This window comes from Pungitius pungitius, chromosome 17 (assembly GCF_949316345.1).
Source record: "Pungitius pungitius chromosome 17, fPunPun2.1, whole genome shotgun sequence".
NCBI lineage: Eukaryota > Metazoa > Chordata > Actinopteri > Perciformes > Gasterosteidae > Pungitius > Pungitius pungitius.
Genome location: NC_084916.1, coordinates 15,186,220 through 15,202,483, shown reverse-complemented (window position 1 = coordinate 15,202,483; position 16,264 = coordinate 15,186,220). Strand labels below are relative to the sequence as shown.

The 16,264-nt window shown below is 46.6% G+C and overlaps 2 protein-coding genes across 9 annotated transcripts in view; one reads left to right on the top strand and one right to left on the bottom strand.

Moving 5' to 3' along the window:
- thrb (thyroid hormone receptor beta) overlaps positions 1–7,718 on the top strand; it is a 46,063-nt gene extending 38,345 nt beyond the window's left edge. For 5 of the 7 annotated variants that reach the window (XM_062558618.1, XM_062558617.1, XM_062558616.1 and 2 more), the window contains 7 exons: positions 737–837; positions 917–1,064; positions 1,145–1,350; positions 2,246–2,332; positions 2,566–2,712; positions 2,995–3,253; positions 4,744–7,718. In XM_062558618.1, coding sequence (XP_062414602.1) covers positions 737–837; positions 917–1,064; positions 1,145–1,350; positions 2,246–2,332; positions 2,566–2,712; positions 2,995–3,253; positions 4,744–4,985 — 1,190 coding nt within the window. In that variant the 3' untranslated portion in view covers positions 4,986–7,718. The remainder of the gene's footprint in view (positions 1–736; positions 838–916; positions 1,065–1,144; positions 1,351–2,245; positions 2,333–2,565; positions 2,713–2,994; positions 3,254–4,743) is intronic. The other 2 variants (XM_062558620.1, XM_062558622.1) reach the window with 1 other exon arrangement.
- A 1,265-nt stretch (positions 7,719–8,983) lies between these two features.
- Positions 8,984–16,264, bottom strand: nr1d2b (nuclear receptor subfamily 1, group D, member 2b). Of its 2 annotated transcripts, none has more exons than XM_037474878.2 (8): positions 15,722–16,264; positions 13,510–13,746; positions 13,273–13,361; positions 12,668–12,812; positions 11,496–12,109; positions 11,216–11,401; positions 10,918–11,128; positions 8,984–10,831 (listed from the first exon to the last, which is right to left on the bottom strand). In XM_037474878.2, the coding sequence occupies exons 1-8, from the start codon at positions 15,738–15,740 to the stop codon at positions 10,635–10,637; spliced, it is 1,698 nt and encodes a 565-aa protein (XP_037330775.2). In that variant the 5' UTR covers positions 15,741–16,264; the 3' UTR covers positions 8,984–10,634. The 2 variants fall into 2 exon arrangements, with proteins under 2 accessions (XP_037330775.2, XP_037330774.2); XM_037474877.2 differs by having other exon boundaries at positions 13,510–13,749; positions 15,722–16,263.

Here is a 16,264-nt window from a genome sequence, read left to right as displayed (position 1 = left end):
ATTCTTAAAAAAGAAAAAAAAGGGTATTGATCAGTTTTTTTTTCTCCCCCCTCTGGTCAATGAGTCCACCAGAGGTCAAAGCATTGATCTCGTTAAGCCGAAAGCCGGATCTTAAAACTGGACCAGGTGTTAAGTCAGTTAGTTATCAGCTCTCCAAGGAAGCTGATCAGATATTCAGAGTCATACGGATGGACCTACAGGAGTCGTCCTACTTTTAGATCTTTTAAATGGGACTTTTTAAAGCCCCATTATTGCATATTATAAATGGGACAGTTTGTGTGTGTGTGTATGTATGTATGTATGTATGTATGTATATATATATATATATATATATATATATATATATATATATATAAAAATGCACAAATAAATGTGATTCAAATAAAACATAGATTATAGTTTTAGCTTTTACTTGAACCACATGTATTTGTGCAATTTCAGTTTTTTTATAATAAAAAAGGAAGAAAAGGAATCTGCAACAACATTTACATAATTTTTTTTAAAGTTATATTTTATTTATATTTTCAAAATATATATTTTGAAAATTGAGACGTCACAATTTTTTTTACATTAACAGCATTTTTTTTTAATGATTAATTCTCTTAATTTAATACATATAGTTCTCTTCATTTCGTACGTTCCTGGTCATCATCGGGTAAAATCCTGCTGAAAACACCAGCAGTCATGAACACTTTTAGTTCTTTTTGGATATGAAGCGTTTGTTTCTTCTCTCCAGGCTACATTCCAAGTTACCTAGACAAGGACGAGCTGTGCGTGGTGTGCTCGGACAAGGCCACGGGTTATCACTACCGCTGCATCACCTGCGAAGGCTGCAAGGTAACACCAGTTCTCCCACGCCACCCCACCCCCCCCCCCCCCTCGAGGGCGCTGCTGAGACTGTCTCTGCTCTGAAAAGGGTTTCTTCAGGCGCACGATCCAGAAGAACCTCAACCCGACCTACGCCTGCAAGTACGAGGGCAAGTGCGTCATCGACAAAGTGACCCGGAACCAGTGCCAGGAATGCCGCTTCAAGAAGTGCATCGCCGTGGGAATGGCCAGCGACCGTGAGTGGGGGGGAGGAGGAGGAGGAGGGGGCTGAGAACGTCGTCCCCGCCTGACCGCCGCTGTGCTTCACGTTCTCCAGTGGTTCTGGACGACAGCAAGCGGCTGGCCAAGCGCAAGCTGATCGAGGAGAACCGCGAGCGCCGCCGGAAGGAGGAGCTGCAGAAGACGGTGCTGGACCGCCAGGAGCCCACGCAGGAGGAGTGGGACCTGGTCCGCATGGTGACCGAGGCCCACATGGCCACCAACGCGCAGGGCAACCACTGGAAGCAGAAGAGGAAGTTTCTGGTGAGACCCCCCCCCTCCCTACCCTTCACAGACCCCCCCCCCCCTCCTCCCCTCCTCCCTTTCCACATCACACCCCTGTCTCCTCCACCTCCACCGCAGCCACTGTCCCCTGTTAATGAGTCCGTGTATCTCCTTGTAGAGTGGGGGGAGTTAGATGGACGAAGGAGAAAAGTGTTCCTCAACCCGCAGCGCTAATTTATAGTGGAACTTCTCATTCTTCTTCTTCTTCTTCTTCTTCTTTTTCTTTTTTTTTCTTCTTACTCAGCAAATGCTCCTCGAACGCAAATACTAACGACTTGCTTCTTTTTGTGCCGTTTCATCTTTCTCTCTTTCCGTTTGTAGCTTTTTGAATTCACAACTTGCCCTGTTTTTGTTTTGTTTGTTTGTTTGTTGTTGTCGTTGTTGTTGTGTTGACTAATTTGTCTTGAAGTCTGAGCGCTCTGCAGATTTGAAAGTCCGTCGCAACTGTCGACTCTGTTTTTTGGGGTTTCTGTGGCACGACCAGAAAGGAGCGTTTTCATACCAGCTCCTCATTTATTTCACTTTTCACGTGACGTCCCAATTTTTTTTTTTTACAGTAACAGCATTTTTTTTTTTTTTTTTTTGAATGATTGATTTGGAAAATTCAGTTTACTGTAATCGGAGTCTTTTTTTATTTTTTTGAACATTCCCATTAAAGACCTTCCGTGTAGCCGAGTGTCTCCGAGGACCCGTTTGGGATCGCGGTCCTGAGTCTGACTCTTGCCACAGAAACCCACCTTGATTTTCCTGTCCTCACGCTGTCCTCTCTCTGCACTCTCTGTCCTCTGTCCTCTGTCCTAACATGTTTTCTTTTTAGTTGGCTTGACACGGGTTCTGCATTGAAACTTCACCATTACTGTCGATTACCCAACAGGTCGAGGAAGCTATGCTTCTTAATGAAATAACATGTAATTTATTCTATACTTCTGACCAGAGTGCAGCGGGGGTGAAGGAAAATAAGGTAAATTAAGACCCTAATATATATTGAAATAAACATTCGGCATGTTTACGTGCATAAGACATCTGATCGTGTCTGTGGTGATTCGTGTCTTCACAAATACATCAAATCGAACCGCTTCAAGTTCTTCATCGAAACTCCGGGCTGCTTTATTTAATTTAATTCAAAAACGCGTTTGACAGTTTGAAGACACTGAGCGTCTCTTCTCTTTTTTTTTTTTTTTTTCTTCGTTTTAGCCCGAGGACATTGGTCAAGCGTCCATGGTCAATACGCCTGAAGGAAACAAAGTGGACATAGAAGCCTTCAGTCAGTTTACAAAAATTATCACCCCCGCCATAACCCGAGTGGTGGACTTTGCCAAAAAACTGCCAATGTTTTGTGAGGTGAGTGCAACAATAATTTTCTAGTACTGTTTTTGCACCGCTAACATCCATCAGGATTCAATCCAGCGTGAAAACAACACGTGATTTTGAACACCGCAGGAAACAAAATGCCAAATGAAAAAAAAATTTAAAAGTTTGAATTTTTAATCATTAGAAATATTTACCGTTTTCTACAGCCAGGAACTTAGAGACTTTAGTTATTTTTGCTGGTTGTGTTGGCGAAACTTTCCGCCATTTTAAAGTAGATTATCACCTCCTCCTCCTCCTCCTCCCGCCAATCAGCTGCCTTGTGAGGACCAGATCATCCTGCTGAAAGGCTGCTGCATGGAGATCATGTCGCTGCGAGCTGCCGTCCGCTACGACCCGGAGAGCGAGACCCTCACGCTCAACGGCGAGATGGCGGTGACGCGCGGCCAGCTCAAGAACGGCGGGCTGGGCGTCGTGTCGGACGCCATCTTCGACCTCGGCGTGTCGCTGTCCTCCTTCGACCTGGACGACTCGGAGGTGGCTCTCCTGCAGGCCGTCATCCTGCTTTCTTCTGGTAAAGCGCCGCCTGAATGTGAATTACCGAATAACAAAAGCTCACATCTCGCATCTGTCATTTCCAGAGTTCTGCTTTTGTTCCTCGCTGCACAGATTGTGCCGACCCCAAAAAAAGTTAAATCCACACCAAAACTACAGTTCAATCAATTAGTCGCCGCAATCATCCCCGGAGCGACGCTCTGCATCTCATTGAAGATCAATAACTGTGCTGCACGCGTGGACATGCGACAGGGGGGGGGGGTGAAACCGGCCCATCTGTCTGAGCTTCTTGTGCACTTCCAGTACCCACTAGGTTTTAATCAATACAATTTACAAAGGCTGAAGCTTCTGAAAGGAAGTGCGTCAGAAACCGTGGTGGTGGATTCGCCGCAATGCTGCGCATCAAAATCAGCAATTTATGCAAAAATCATACAATCAGCAATTTATGCAAAAATCATACAATCAGCAATTTATACAAAAATCATACAATCAGCAATTTATGCAAAAATCATACAATCAGCAATTTATGCAAAAATCATACAATCAGAAATTTATGCAAAAATCATACAATCAGCAATTTATGCAAAAATCATACAATCAGCAATTTATGCAAAAATCATACAATCAGCAATTTATGCAAAAATCATACAATCAGCAATTTATACAAAAATCATACAATCAGCAATTTATGCAAAAATCATACAATCAGCAATTTATGCAAAAATCATACAATCAGAAATTTATGCAAAAATCATACAATCAGCAATTTATGCAAAAATCATACAATCAGCAATTTATGCAAAAATCATACAATCAGCAATTTATGCAAAAATCATACAATCAGCAATTTATACAAAAATCATACAATCAGCAATTTATGCAAAAATCATACAATCAGCAATTTATGCAAAAATCATACAATCAGAAATTTATGCAAAAATCATACAATCAGCAATTTATGCAAAAATCATACAATCAGCAATTTATGCAAAAATCATACAATCAGCATTTTATACAAAAATCATACAATCAGCAATTTATACAAAAATCATACAGTCAGCAATTTATACAAAAATCATACACAATCAGCAATTTATACAAAAATCATACAAAATCAGCAATTTATACAGAAATCATACAAAATCAGCAATTTATACAAAAATCATACAAAATCAGCAATTTATACAAAAATCATACACAATCAGCAATTTATACAAAAATCATACACAATCAGCAATTTATACAAAAATCATACACAATCAGCAATTTATACAAAAATCATACAAAATCAGCAATTTATACAAAAATCATACACAATCAGCAATTTATACAAAAATCATACACAATCAGCTTCTTGTCTGCTTGTTTCTCACCACGATTAGCGATGTTAGCTTCCCTGAGCCGACCCTTAAAACTTAATGTTATCCATGTGCAGCTCTGACCTGCTCTGCGGCTGCGGCGCTGAACAGGAAACGGATGCCTCTCACTTCCGTTCTCTCTTGTCGTCAGATCGTCCGGGCCTGAGCAGCGTGGCGCGAATAGAGCGGTGCCAGGAGGAGTTCCTGCTGGCCTTTGAACATTACATCAACCACCGCAAACACAAAGTGGCGCATTTCTGGCCCAAGCTGCTAATGAAGGTGACGGACCTGCGGATGATCGGCGCCTGCCACGCCAGCCGCTTCCTGCACATGAAAGTGGAGTGTCCCACCGAGCTATTCCCTCCTCTCTTCTTGGAGGTCTTCGAGGACTGACCGATGGACTTCTGTATGTGTGTGTGTTTGTTTGTTTGTTTGCGTGCGCGTGCACAAGTCAGGTGGTCTCAGGGGCGGAACCAGCCCCCGGGGCCCGTCGCGATGGACTCTCTAGTAGCACTACTGAGTGTCCCTTCTGGCCATAGCTTAGGAGTAGCTCTTTGGTGTCGTTTTGGATGGAACCATTCCTCACATTGCGGGTACATGTGAATAGTGTTTTTTATTTTTTCATTTATTTTTTGTTGTTGTTATTGTTGTGGATATAACTTCTCACCTCGGATTTTACTATAGTTCTATTTTTTTCTTCTTTTTTTTTTTTTTTCAACGATTTTATCAACTCTTGCTCATCCATTAGAAACATGCAAATATTGTGTTTCCCTTCCTTTTTTTATGTCTGAAAAACCGGCTGCTCACCCGATTTCGAAAAAAAAAAAAAAGGTCCGTAATTGTCTAGAGGCCCGTCAGCCTTCGTCCCTTCTACTGGACGCCACTGGACCCGTTTAACTGTCACGCGGTCGGTCATCCACGCGGCGAGGTGTCTGAACTGTGCCTCGCCGTCCTACTGTGACCCGACCCCCCCCCCCCCACGCCGACGGCAGCCCCTCGCTCTGATGGACGGCAGTAGAGCACCCGCCCCCTGCCCCCCCCCCGTCCCCCGTCCCCCGGCGTTCCAGGGAATGTCGTGGAGAAGAAAAGAGAACAGCAACACGAGGCAGAGCTGCAATAAAAAGCTTTTTTATTTATTTTTTTTTATTTTTTTTAAATTGTTGATGACTTGTTTTTGGGGGCATCGTAAACTTGTGGCACTACACAACTATGCTGGTTGAAATCCTCAAGACCCACAAGACTAGAAAAGCTTGCTTGTTGTCATAGAAAACTTTTAGCAGTTGATCAATTTCATTGACAAATTCATATTTTTTTAAACGCAAACTCCATATTCTGAATTATTTGATAATAAATGCAATCTCTTTTGGAATTTGCAGGATTGGTTGGACAAAACAAAGACAATTTGACACTTTTTCCTTTTTTTGGGGGGGGGGGACATTTTGTAAAAGGATGATTGATTGATTGATTGATTAATGGAGAAGAATCAGCGCGTTCACCAATAATTATACAACAATAATCATTGATCTTCTTATCCTAAAGCTAAGCTGCTGCAATGGCTGCTTCATGAAGAGCAGCCGGCGCTTTTTAAGGCGAGCTGCGTCCGTCTTGGCCCGGACGCCGGGGTCCTCGCCGACTAAAGGGCGCCACGACACACGATGTCAACAGACAGACGGTCACGCCGGGGGTCCCCCACAGAACCCTCCAGAACCCTCCAGAGCGGGTTTCGTGGGCTTGGTCCCGCCCGCGTTGCCTCCCCCGAGTGTCCTGCGTCCAAGCCCACCGCCCTCGCATGACGGCGCGCATATACTGTACACTAACACACACACACACGCTGTAAACTAGGGTGAGACGCCACCACTGTGACCACCCGCTCTCGTATATCTCGCTCCATCGAGCTTCACACTACTCCTCAAAGCGGCTTGTGCTTCTGTTTTTTTTCGTTTTTATTTTTCCTCTTTTCTGTGAATTGATGCCCTTTTCTTTTTCTTTTTTTTTTATCAAAGTGTTTGAATGACCTCACACACACACACACACTGTACAGGCTCTAAATGAATGCACAGACAATCAGAGGGAGAGGAAGGAAGGGAAAGTGACATTGGCCACGTTTACATGTAGTAAAGTAGTCCTGCCATCAAAAACGCAGCGAAAGATCAAACCTCCGCCTTCGTTTCTGCTCGACAGACGAATCCAACTTTTAGAGAAATGCTGAATCCGGTCGGTTGTCAACGAGGCGGCGCTGGTTGCACAAACGTGTGCGTGTGGGTGTGGCATCTTTTTTTCAACCAAATACTCCAGGGATGGAACTCAGGAACTAAGTGAGAAGCGCGATGCCGACGGGCTGCATTTGTGTGAGAAGACGACTTTGTTTGGGCCTTGGTGTGATTTTTGTGATGTAATGAGGTGACACAGTGTTGACTGGTGTCCTTTTTTGAAATGTAACATGACTGTTGGAGAAATATTCTGCTAACTTGGTCTCTCTTACCTCCTTTAAAAAAAAAAAAAGTATACACTTTAAGACTAGTCTCAGGAATTTGGCTGAATGACTTTAAACCTCAACGACGTTTTGAATAAATGCCCGTTGTGAGCCGCGCCAGCAGCCTCCTATCGGAATGAGGGCAGAGGCCTGCGATTGACCAGCGGCGTCGATTTTTGGTTCCGTCTGGAACTGCACAGGCAAGGAATATAAAAAAAAAAAAAAAAAAAAGATTCATTTTAAAGGCGACGACAACAAAGCAAGCTGACGGACACCCGACCATTTGGGTTATTGGTCCTGCAGAAACCGATTAGCATTCAGTCGCCGGAGGGGTTAAAGGCCTGAAGCTCCGGTTTGATTGATAATATCAAGCTTTTTATCTCCCAAAAGTCCTGCTTTCTTCGCCATTTAGTAAGTGAGTTAGTTTGATGTTGGGTTGCTGAGAGGAAGCGCGCAGTAGGTTCAGCAGAGCTCGGTTATATAGTTATAGCTATTGCTGTATCCATGGTAACCTGGACTTTTTTAAGTCACGGTGAACTCTGTGGGTTTAAAACTTATGTCCATGCGTCGGCCTTCTGGAGAAGAAAGTCAGTTGTAAAGATGAACCGGTAAATCAGCCACACCTTGAAGGAAGTGCACTTTAGTCACGTTTTTTTTAATTTTTTTTAATTTGAACTTTTTAAAGCAATTAACTGCTGGCAAAACCCAAGTTGTGTGTGTTTTTTTTTTTTTCTTCTTTTTTTTCAACTTACCGAAACCTTTACCTCAAACATTCACCAAAGTAACCTCGCCGCTGCAGTCACCCGCTGGCTGGGCCTCATGGAGCCAGCGCTTCATAACTCGAGTAACCAATTCACTTTGGGGCTTTAGTGAAGACGAGTAAACGTCAAATCCCACTCGAGACGGAACCCAAACGCGATGGGGAATCATCAAACTTCACTATTCACATCAAATGTATTATTAGTGCAGTATTCTCAACAAAAAAAAAATGAATATACCGAGTTGGCCCCACTGATTGCTGGTGTTTCCACGTGCACAGTCACGTGCACAGAGCTGCTGGTGCATGTAAACATGGTCAATGGCGCCCGCTGGTTCACACGATGTTCGCCGTCCCTGAAGAGGTGTTTTCTGTTTTCTCTCCCACCCGTTGTGGTTTTGTTTTTTTGTTTTTTTTCTCCCTTCTCTTTAGGTTCCTCGTCTGCAGCAAGTTGCACCACAGAAAAAAAGCTATTTTACAGTACAAAGGAAAAAAAAGGATGTATATTTTCAAAATGCAGATTTCTTTTTTTTACGAATGTCGCCGGCACAACATGAACATGGTGTTGTTTCACAGAAAAAAACGCCTCAAACCCATTTCCACATCTCTCTGAAAGACTTGTTGGCAGGATGTCATGAGTCCTAATTAAAGAAATCACAAATAGTGCAGCGTTAGTTCTACTGTTTAAAAAAAAAAAATAGAATTAAAAAAAAAAAAAAGAACTGTAGCTCGACTTCACTGAAAAGCTGAAGACTTCAGACTGTAACGTTCATCAAAGGAGACGCGTCCCACTTCTCTCCTCGTGTGTCTCCTTGTTCAACCCCGAGGGAGGAAAGGAGAGGGAAGGAAGGAAGGAAAGAAGGAAGGGAGCGAGACGTGAATGTGTGACAGCAAAACGGAAGATGGGAGAAATGATTCTGTTTGTTAAACTTGCTGTTTTGCACTCTTTGCTTTTACTGGACACGCCGTCCGGCTTCTGGAAGGTTCTCCGTCACGAGCGCCAGGATGACGAGGCGATTAATGTGAATTAGCTCTTGAGAATAAAGATGGTTTTGAGATAATTTGGTTTTGTGCCTTGTTTTTTGTTGTAATTGAGGTCCACTTCGGGAATGAGTCAATGTAGACTTTGACAATGATTTTGACAAATGTAAATGTTTCTACTTTAAGTTATGCTATAACTTTTAAAACCTTTTTTTGACATCATACTGTACAAGGACTTGTTTCTCTTTACAAAGAGAGACTCCTTGTTGCCATCTGCTGATGGATTGTGACACTACCACAATCCATCACAGCTCATCTCCTACAACCTGCAGCACCTCATATTCTCCTGCATTATTCCACCTGACATTTCCATTGCAGGTATTGAGCGGTTTAGAGTTATTTTCTCCTGTGTGTTACTCTGCTGCCAATTTAATGTGTTACGGTTTTGTGTGCAGGAACATTGCAGGAAGCATTCATTAGTTTTTTTTCGGTGCAGGAGTGATTGATGCCGCTTAATGAGACAAGTAGGACACACATCACACGCTCTGCTTTATTCTTTAGTTTTAAGAATCAGTATTAACGGTATCGTTTGTTTTACAGCTTTGCAAAGTCACATGCGGAGGAATGATTTCGTCCCTCTGGTGAAACCTCTGAGATTCAGTCCTCGTGGTTTGAACAGTGCTTCGCCACCCAAAAGGCTTCTGTGAACTCATTTTAACTTAAACACACAATCACGATTAATGAATCAGCTCAACGACAACAACACACTTTCAAAAACCACTTCACAGATTAACTGCATTTGTAAAATTTATTTATATAGGTCTATTCATCTATACATGTATGTATGTATGTATATATTCATATAGAGATCTATGCATACTGCAATCCTTTCACAGAACAGAACCACGTGTCGGCAATGTTAACACAAGGACAGAAGCTCTGGATATTCGAAGGCCCGACATTCTGGACTCGACGGGGAACAACGAGATGGCGTCTCAGAAATGTTCTACACACCTCCACCCTTTAAATTACAATCGGTGACATTACAATCATAGCTCATGTGGAATTGTCCCTCCTATTGGCTCCGACTGCGCTCATCGCGAGTCTGTACAGCTGTGCACGACGCAACGCTTCCTTTTCTAAAATAAAATAAAACAATTAGAGAAGAAGGGAAATGGATCTACGTCGGTTCGGTGCACGTCAATCAGCACTGATGCTTGAGCACGAATCAAGAGCGCAATAGAGGGACACTGATACGTTTTGATTTGTCTCAATGCCCAAACAACAAAATAAACACAGCAGGTCATCAACTGCAGGGACGACGCCTCTAATTCCTTCCGATGAAAGCAGCATCCTGCGGTCGCCTTTTTTCACGTTTTTTAAAGAGAACTCTTAACTCTTCCCCCCTCATCACATGAGCACAGCACCTATTCGAACTAATGAAAATATACACAAGATCCTCGACTCATCAGCACGCCGCTGCAATCCCCCCCCCCCCACAAAAAAAGCAGTCACATATTGCACTATGAAGGCAAAAACACACGTCCACGCCGCACAGAAAAGTGCTTCTAATGTTTGTAACAGCTGCAGACATACAGCAAGCCACACACACACACACACACACACAAGGAACATATACACCAATCAGTGTGTCTGTATGTATGCATCACCACCACAGGCATTCACACCCTACAGTACAATAACATCTAATAGTCCCCGTCCCCCCCTTTAAATGTCACCTGCGAGTTTGATTAAAAGAACCTTGAGTCTGATGGGAAAAGTGTGAAAGGAGGGAGGGTTGGGGGGGGGGTCAAGTACTGGAGGGAGAGCTTCAGGAATGGACCTTGAAGGCCAGCAGCTCCTCGGAGTGCATGTTGTTGAGCGAGCGCAGGTCGGGCAGCTTGAGCAGCAGCTTGGTGAAGATGGCCGACTCGTTGGGGTGGTTCTTGGTGATGAGGCTTCGCAGGGCGCGGATCAGCGTCTCCTGCAGCGCCTCCACCGAGTTCACGTTCTCGATGCCCGAGCGATCTGTGAGGAGCGGACGCCCGTTACGCTCCAGTGGTGCCGACTCATCGACAAACCTATTCCTTGTTATGACCAAAACACGAACCCACCTGCAGAGACCAGGACCACGGCGGTGAAGAGGCTCATCTCCTCTTCGCTGAGGCCCAGGTTGACGAGCTTCTCGCTGAAGTCAAACATGGAGTTGAGCAGGTCCCCGGCCCCCATGGCCCTCAGGGTGTCCACGCCGTACTTCTTCCCGCCCAGAAAGGTGACCGCGCGGTCCTTCACATCGAAGAGGGACGCAAAGCGAGCCACCAGCACCTGAGGAGCACAAAGCCGGCGCTGTCGGTCTGTCGGTCAGACCCCCCCCCGAACCCCCCTCCCCCTCCACCTCTGCCCCAAGCTTACCTCGAAGGTGCCCGCCTTCAGCAGGCTGACCTGGTCGTGCTGAGTCAGGTCTCTGAAGCCCGGGATCTTCTTGGCAAACTCCACCACCTCCCTGACGGCGGGGGTGAAGCTGTGGGAGAACTCCTCCCACACCTCGTGGCCCGACTTCTGAGGGTCCACGCGAGGGGAGGTGTTCATCGGGCAAACCTGGGGGGCACATTTCTGCTCATTCAGCAGCTGATCACGTTTACCCCTTGATCAGAGCCCTCTGAATCGACTATTTCGCCTCCTTGTATCTTACCAGATGCATCCTGTTGCCTCCTCTCCACAGGGGCCCGCTGTAGGCGGCGATGGCGTGGCCCTCTGAGGGGTCGGCGCCACGAGTGTAGGCTGGACAGTGGCCGGTGGCACCACTCCTGGACAGCCTGAAGGGGCACTGGGTGGTGGAGCCATCCAGGCCCTGGGGGTCCAGGCCGGACGGGGCCTCCTGCGCTGCCATGGCGACCATGTCGTGGTGGTTCCAGGCCGCCTGCCGCTCCTCTGCGCGGTGGTCGGCGGCGGCGGCGCCGTCGGCCGGGGCACTCTTCGGGGGGCCCGTGGGAGGCGGGGCTTCGGCGGTCAGGCTGCTGCGCTCCTGGTTGTACATGAAGGTCTCCTGGTGGGCCCGGGTCACCGAGCCGATCACCTCCTCCTCCACGCTGTCCGAAGCGCCGGGCGAGGCCGAGCTGGCGTCCTTGGCGGAGGAGGCGGAGGGGGCGGGGCCGGCGTCCTCCGAGGTAGGTTCTGCGCCACTGGGCGGCGGAGGTTTGCCGATGGGTAGCGCCTGGCTGCTGTTCATCATGTTGTTCATGGCACTCTGCATCTCCAGCAGCATGCGCTGCTTCTCGCGCTTGGGGATCCGGCCGAAGCGCACAGCTGGACGGGAGGAGAGTCATTCATCACGTGCACTTAGTTAAGAAGGAGCAGACGGATACAGATCGCTGACCTCTTAAATTAAATTATTTACTTCTCTTAGTCCTCCTATGGGGACCCATGAACATTTTAAATAATAAAACATTATCAAATAAATAATTACACTATCTTATTGTTTCCTAATTGTATGTATTTAAAGACTCCTATTCCATCCTGCCTAGTTGCACAATAATTAAAAATGAAAGATCCCAGTTGTTAAAAACGTATTGATCATTTCACGATTCCAAATATTACACAACTATATTTTGTTTGCATTACTGCATATGAATCTTTATTTCAAAAGTTCTTATTCATTGATTTTGGAAACATATTTGCTTAATTGATCATAGAGCAATACCAACTTGCGCAAATACCCCTTAAAACTCCCGTGTTTTTGGCTGGCGACGGCATGAAAATAAAGTACAAACTCTGTTCATTTGAATGAAACCACTTGTTATCCGAATAAAGCCCCGTAGAATTGAATGGGAAAATGAGGGAGGCGGCGGTTACTGGGACACTCACAGTCTCTGGACATCCCGACCAGCAGGCACTTCTTGAAGCGGCACTGCTGGCAGCGGTTCCGGTTGATCCGCATGATGGGGCAGCTCTCGTTCTTAAGGCACTTCTTATACTGGATGTTCTGCTGGATGCTCCTCCTGAAGAAGCCCTGTGTGTGTGTGTGTGTGTGTCCACAAAGACAAAGGGCACACTGTGAGGACACGAGAGAGAGGCAAGATTAAATTAACGCTAAAGATCATTCTGAAGGCTGTTACTTCATTGAAACAGATCGACCCATCAGCCTTAAATGTGTGTGTGTGTGTTTGTGCGCGTGTGTGTGCGTGTCACTCCTCCGAGGCGCACTGCGGCGCGTCTGTCACCGTACACCGCAGCTAACCAGGCCACGCGGGCAACGTGACGAATGAGGGGGGCCAGCTGATATTAATACGGAGTGAACTAGATCCACAGAGTCTCGGGTTGGCGCCGCGCTGAAGGCCCGCTGCAGTGACCCACTTCAGTCACACAGCCCAAAGTCCAGTGGATATCGTTCAGTGTGTGTGTGTGTGTGTGTGTGCACGTGTGTGTGTGCACGTGCGTGTCGGCGGTTGTTGGGAGGGAACCGCCCTCACCTTGCAGCCCTCGCAGGCGTGGACGCCGTAGTGGAAACCAGAGGCCACGTCGCCGCAGACCTTACACAGCAGCACCAGGCCGTTGATCTCTGATTGACACGGAAGACACATTCTCACAGTTTGTCTGGGAAGAACCTGCCGGCGCCTTAAACAATACTCAAAATCATACCAATCAATTTCCAAAATCCAATTTGTATAGAAAAAAGGAGGGAGGGAGGGGGGGGGGTGTGGTCTTACTTGTGATGCCACATTTTGCGGCGGAGGACGAGCGCCCGCTTTTCTGGGTCCCCGGGAGGACTTGCCCCCCGCCTGCGAGCGCGGCGGGGTCAGCCTGCCGACTCGGCTGGTGGCGGTTGGCCGCGGGGGGGGCGCGGGGCGGGGAGGTCGACTGGCAGCTGCCGTTGGAGGAGTCGCTGTGGCACGAGTCGGGGCTGGAGCCGGAGGTGGAGGAGCTGATGTAGGCGATCACGCCTCCTGCTGTGCAGCGGGGGGGGGGGGGGAAGGAGGAGCCTGTGAGGAGGTGGCACTGGGATTTCATTTATTCTCCTTGAAAATATGAGGCTGGTGATTCAAAATCTCATCCGACAAACACCGTCACTTTGTCCCAATTACTCAAAAAAAAATATATATATACATTATTTATTACGGTTTGAACATTTTTTTCCTCCATTTAATTAATTCACAAGGAGAATATAATCTGTTTAATCCCACTTTTATTAAACAGATGCATATTTTTTGGAGGTTATAACTCATGTCTTATTTGTCCCTTCTCAGCCCCCCCCCCTCATACAAAACGTACAGTGACTGTAACCGTCACCAGCTGCTGGCGGTCCAGCTGTGGAACCACCGAGCTAAACATCACGACCAAACATCACGACCACAAACGCCTTCCCTCAGGCCCGTGGGAGCAGACGGCCTCTTTCTCCATCAACACAAGCTAACCCCCCCCCCCTGGCCATTCTCTGTGGATTAGGTAACAGCCGTTACATAAGGTCAGCTGCACCGGGGTGTGTGACAGGTAGTAAGGCCGGTCTCACACACACACACACACACACACACTGATCCACCACAGAGGATCTGGGGCCAAATCAGGTATTGAACATGCAGAGATAAGGCGCTGAAGGGGATTGGGGTTGTTTTTGATGTTGTTGTTTGCAAACGAGACAGGTTCCTTTGAAAATAACCCCCTCATTGTGTTGTGTGGGAAGGATTAACTTCCAGACATATTGATCAGAATGAAGACCTTTGTCCAAATACCATAAATCGCACAGAATATTTGAGGAATTAGTCAATAAGCCTCAGTTATCAAGTTAACCCTGTTAACCCTATTAAGTTAAGTGTACACTTGCGTAGTACTGCAAAAATAGAAAAACGATAATGACTTATTAATTATGTATTTAGGAACGAATGTGTCCTCTCGGTTTCATTTACTCTCTGAAAATTCGACAAAACTGTCAAACGTATTGAGTGAAAATGTGGCATTCGGGTCGCGGCGGAAATGTAAGACTTTCAACACGTCAATGGGATACTTGCAGGTAACGTTATATTACTGAAGAGACATTAAAATAGTTGTGTCCTGTGACTTGGTAGTGGAAGCAGTAGCCATAAAGCGCCCTACCCTGAAAAGCGTTTTCGTTAAGGACGAAATGTAACACAAACTAGTCACTAGTGACTCTATAAAGTCACTCAATAAACACTGTTAAGATATTGAAACAGAGAATATACATACAGAATAGTATATATACACACATATAGATATACATATACAGAATATACATATATAACTATATGTAAACCAAATTGGATGTATTTCTAGAAAAAAAGTATTCAGCCGCGTATAACAAATAGACAAAAAAGTAGTGTATCCCATTGGCCCTGAACGCGCCGTGACCATCGACCATTTTTATTTCCCCCCCCCCCCCCTGCCGCCCCCTTCTTTTTCAACCCGCCCCCACGTGGACCGAGCACATCTTTTTCCCGGGGAAAAACTGGGTCAGCGCGAGCCGACTCGGAGGCGGCTCACGTGTATCCGCGGCGAGATCACACGCCATCTCGACGGGTGAAATTATGCAACGACCGCGTCACGGCGCCGCTCGACCAATGGGCGGCGACGCACGTTGAGCGTAAACACAGGTGCACATGGCTAGACGGACGGGTCCATGTGAGAGGAGACGACCGCAGTGTAGCCCGAAGCCCTCCGCTCGGGTAATAACAACAGCCCGCCGCTACCCCCCCCCCCCACCCTCCATGACCCAGTTTAACGGTACAACATTTAAAAAAAATGCTTAAATAGCACTAATCGGAATGTTCGAAATGACATTTTAAGCCACTTTAACCAAACGCAGATTTTTTTTTACCGAGGATAGAGACAGCGGGGTCCCCGGATTTAAAGCCCACTGCAACAAGCTGCAAATGCCGTCAATTGACGTGCGGTTAAAGCGCCACTCACCAGCTTTGGTGGACTCCATGTCCTCCTCTTTGAGTTGCGGGGGGGTAGGGGGGGGGCTTTCCTCCTCCTTTGCTACCTCGGTGCCGCAGCCGTGTTTTCTGCTATTGTGTTCAGCAACTGGAGAGTCGCTGATCGATCCCCGGTCAATGAAAACAGGTCAAGGTTTTTACGACAAAGTGACACACCACGATCGACTGTCAGAAAAAAGGACTGGTGGAGATGATTTAATTGCAAACCCGGACCTTGTGCCTCTTTAAAAAAAGAAAAAAACGTAGCCGCAAGTTTTCAAAGACCGGCTGTAACGACGCTAGACGGACAGCTTGTGTCTCCTCGACGGCGGAAGTCGCTTTATTTTAACAAAAAGAGCCAGAGGTACGAAAAAGACCCCGCTGCTTGTCTGTCTCCCAGCGCGCAACCCGAGCGGTACCCGCAGAGGCTCCCGCGTTCATTCGGAGGCAGCTCGGGGGAGACGAAGGCGGCGGTGCGGGCGGTCCTCGGCGGTGTGAAAGACGGAGGATCTCCGCAGCGACCGCTGGGAGGCGG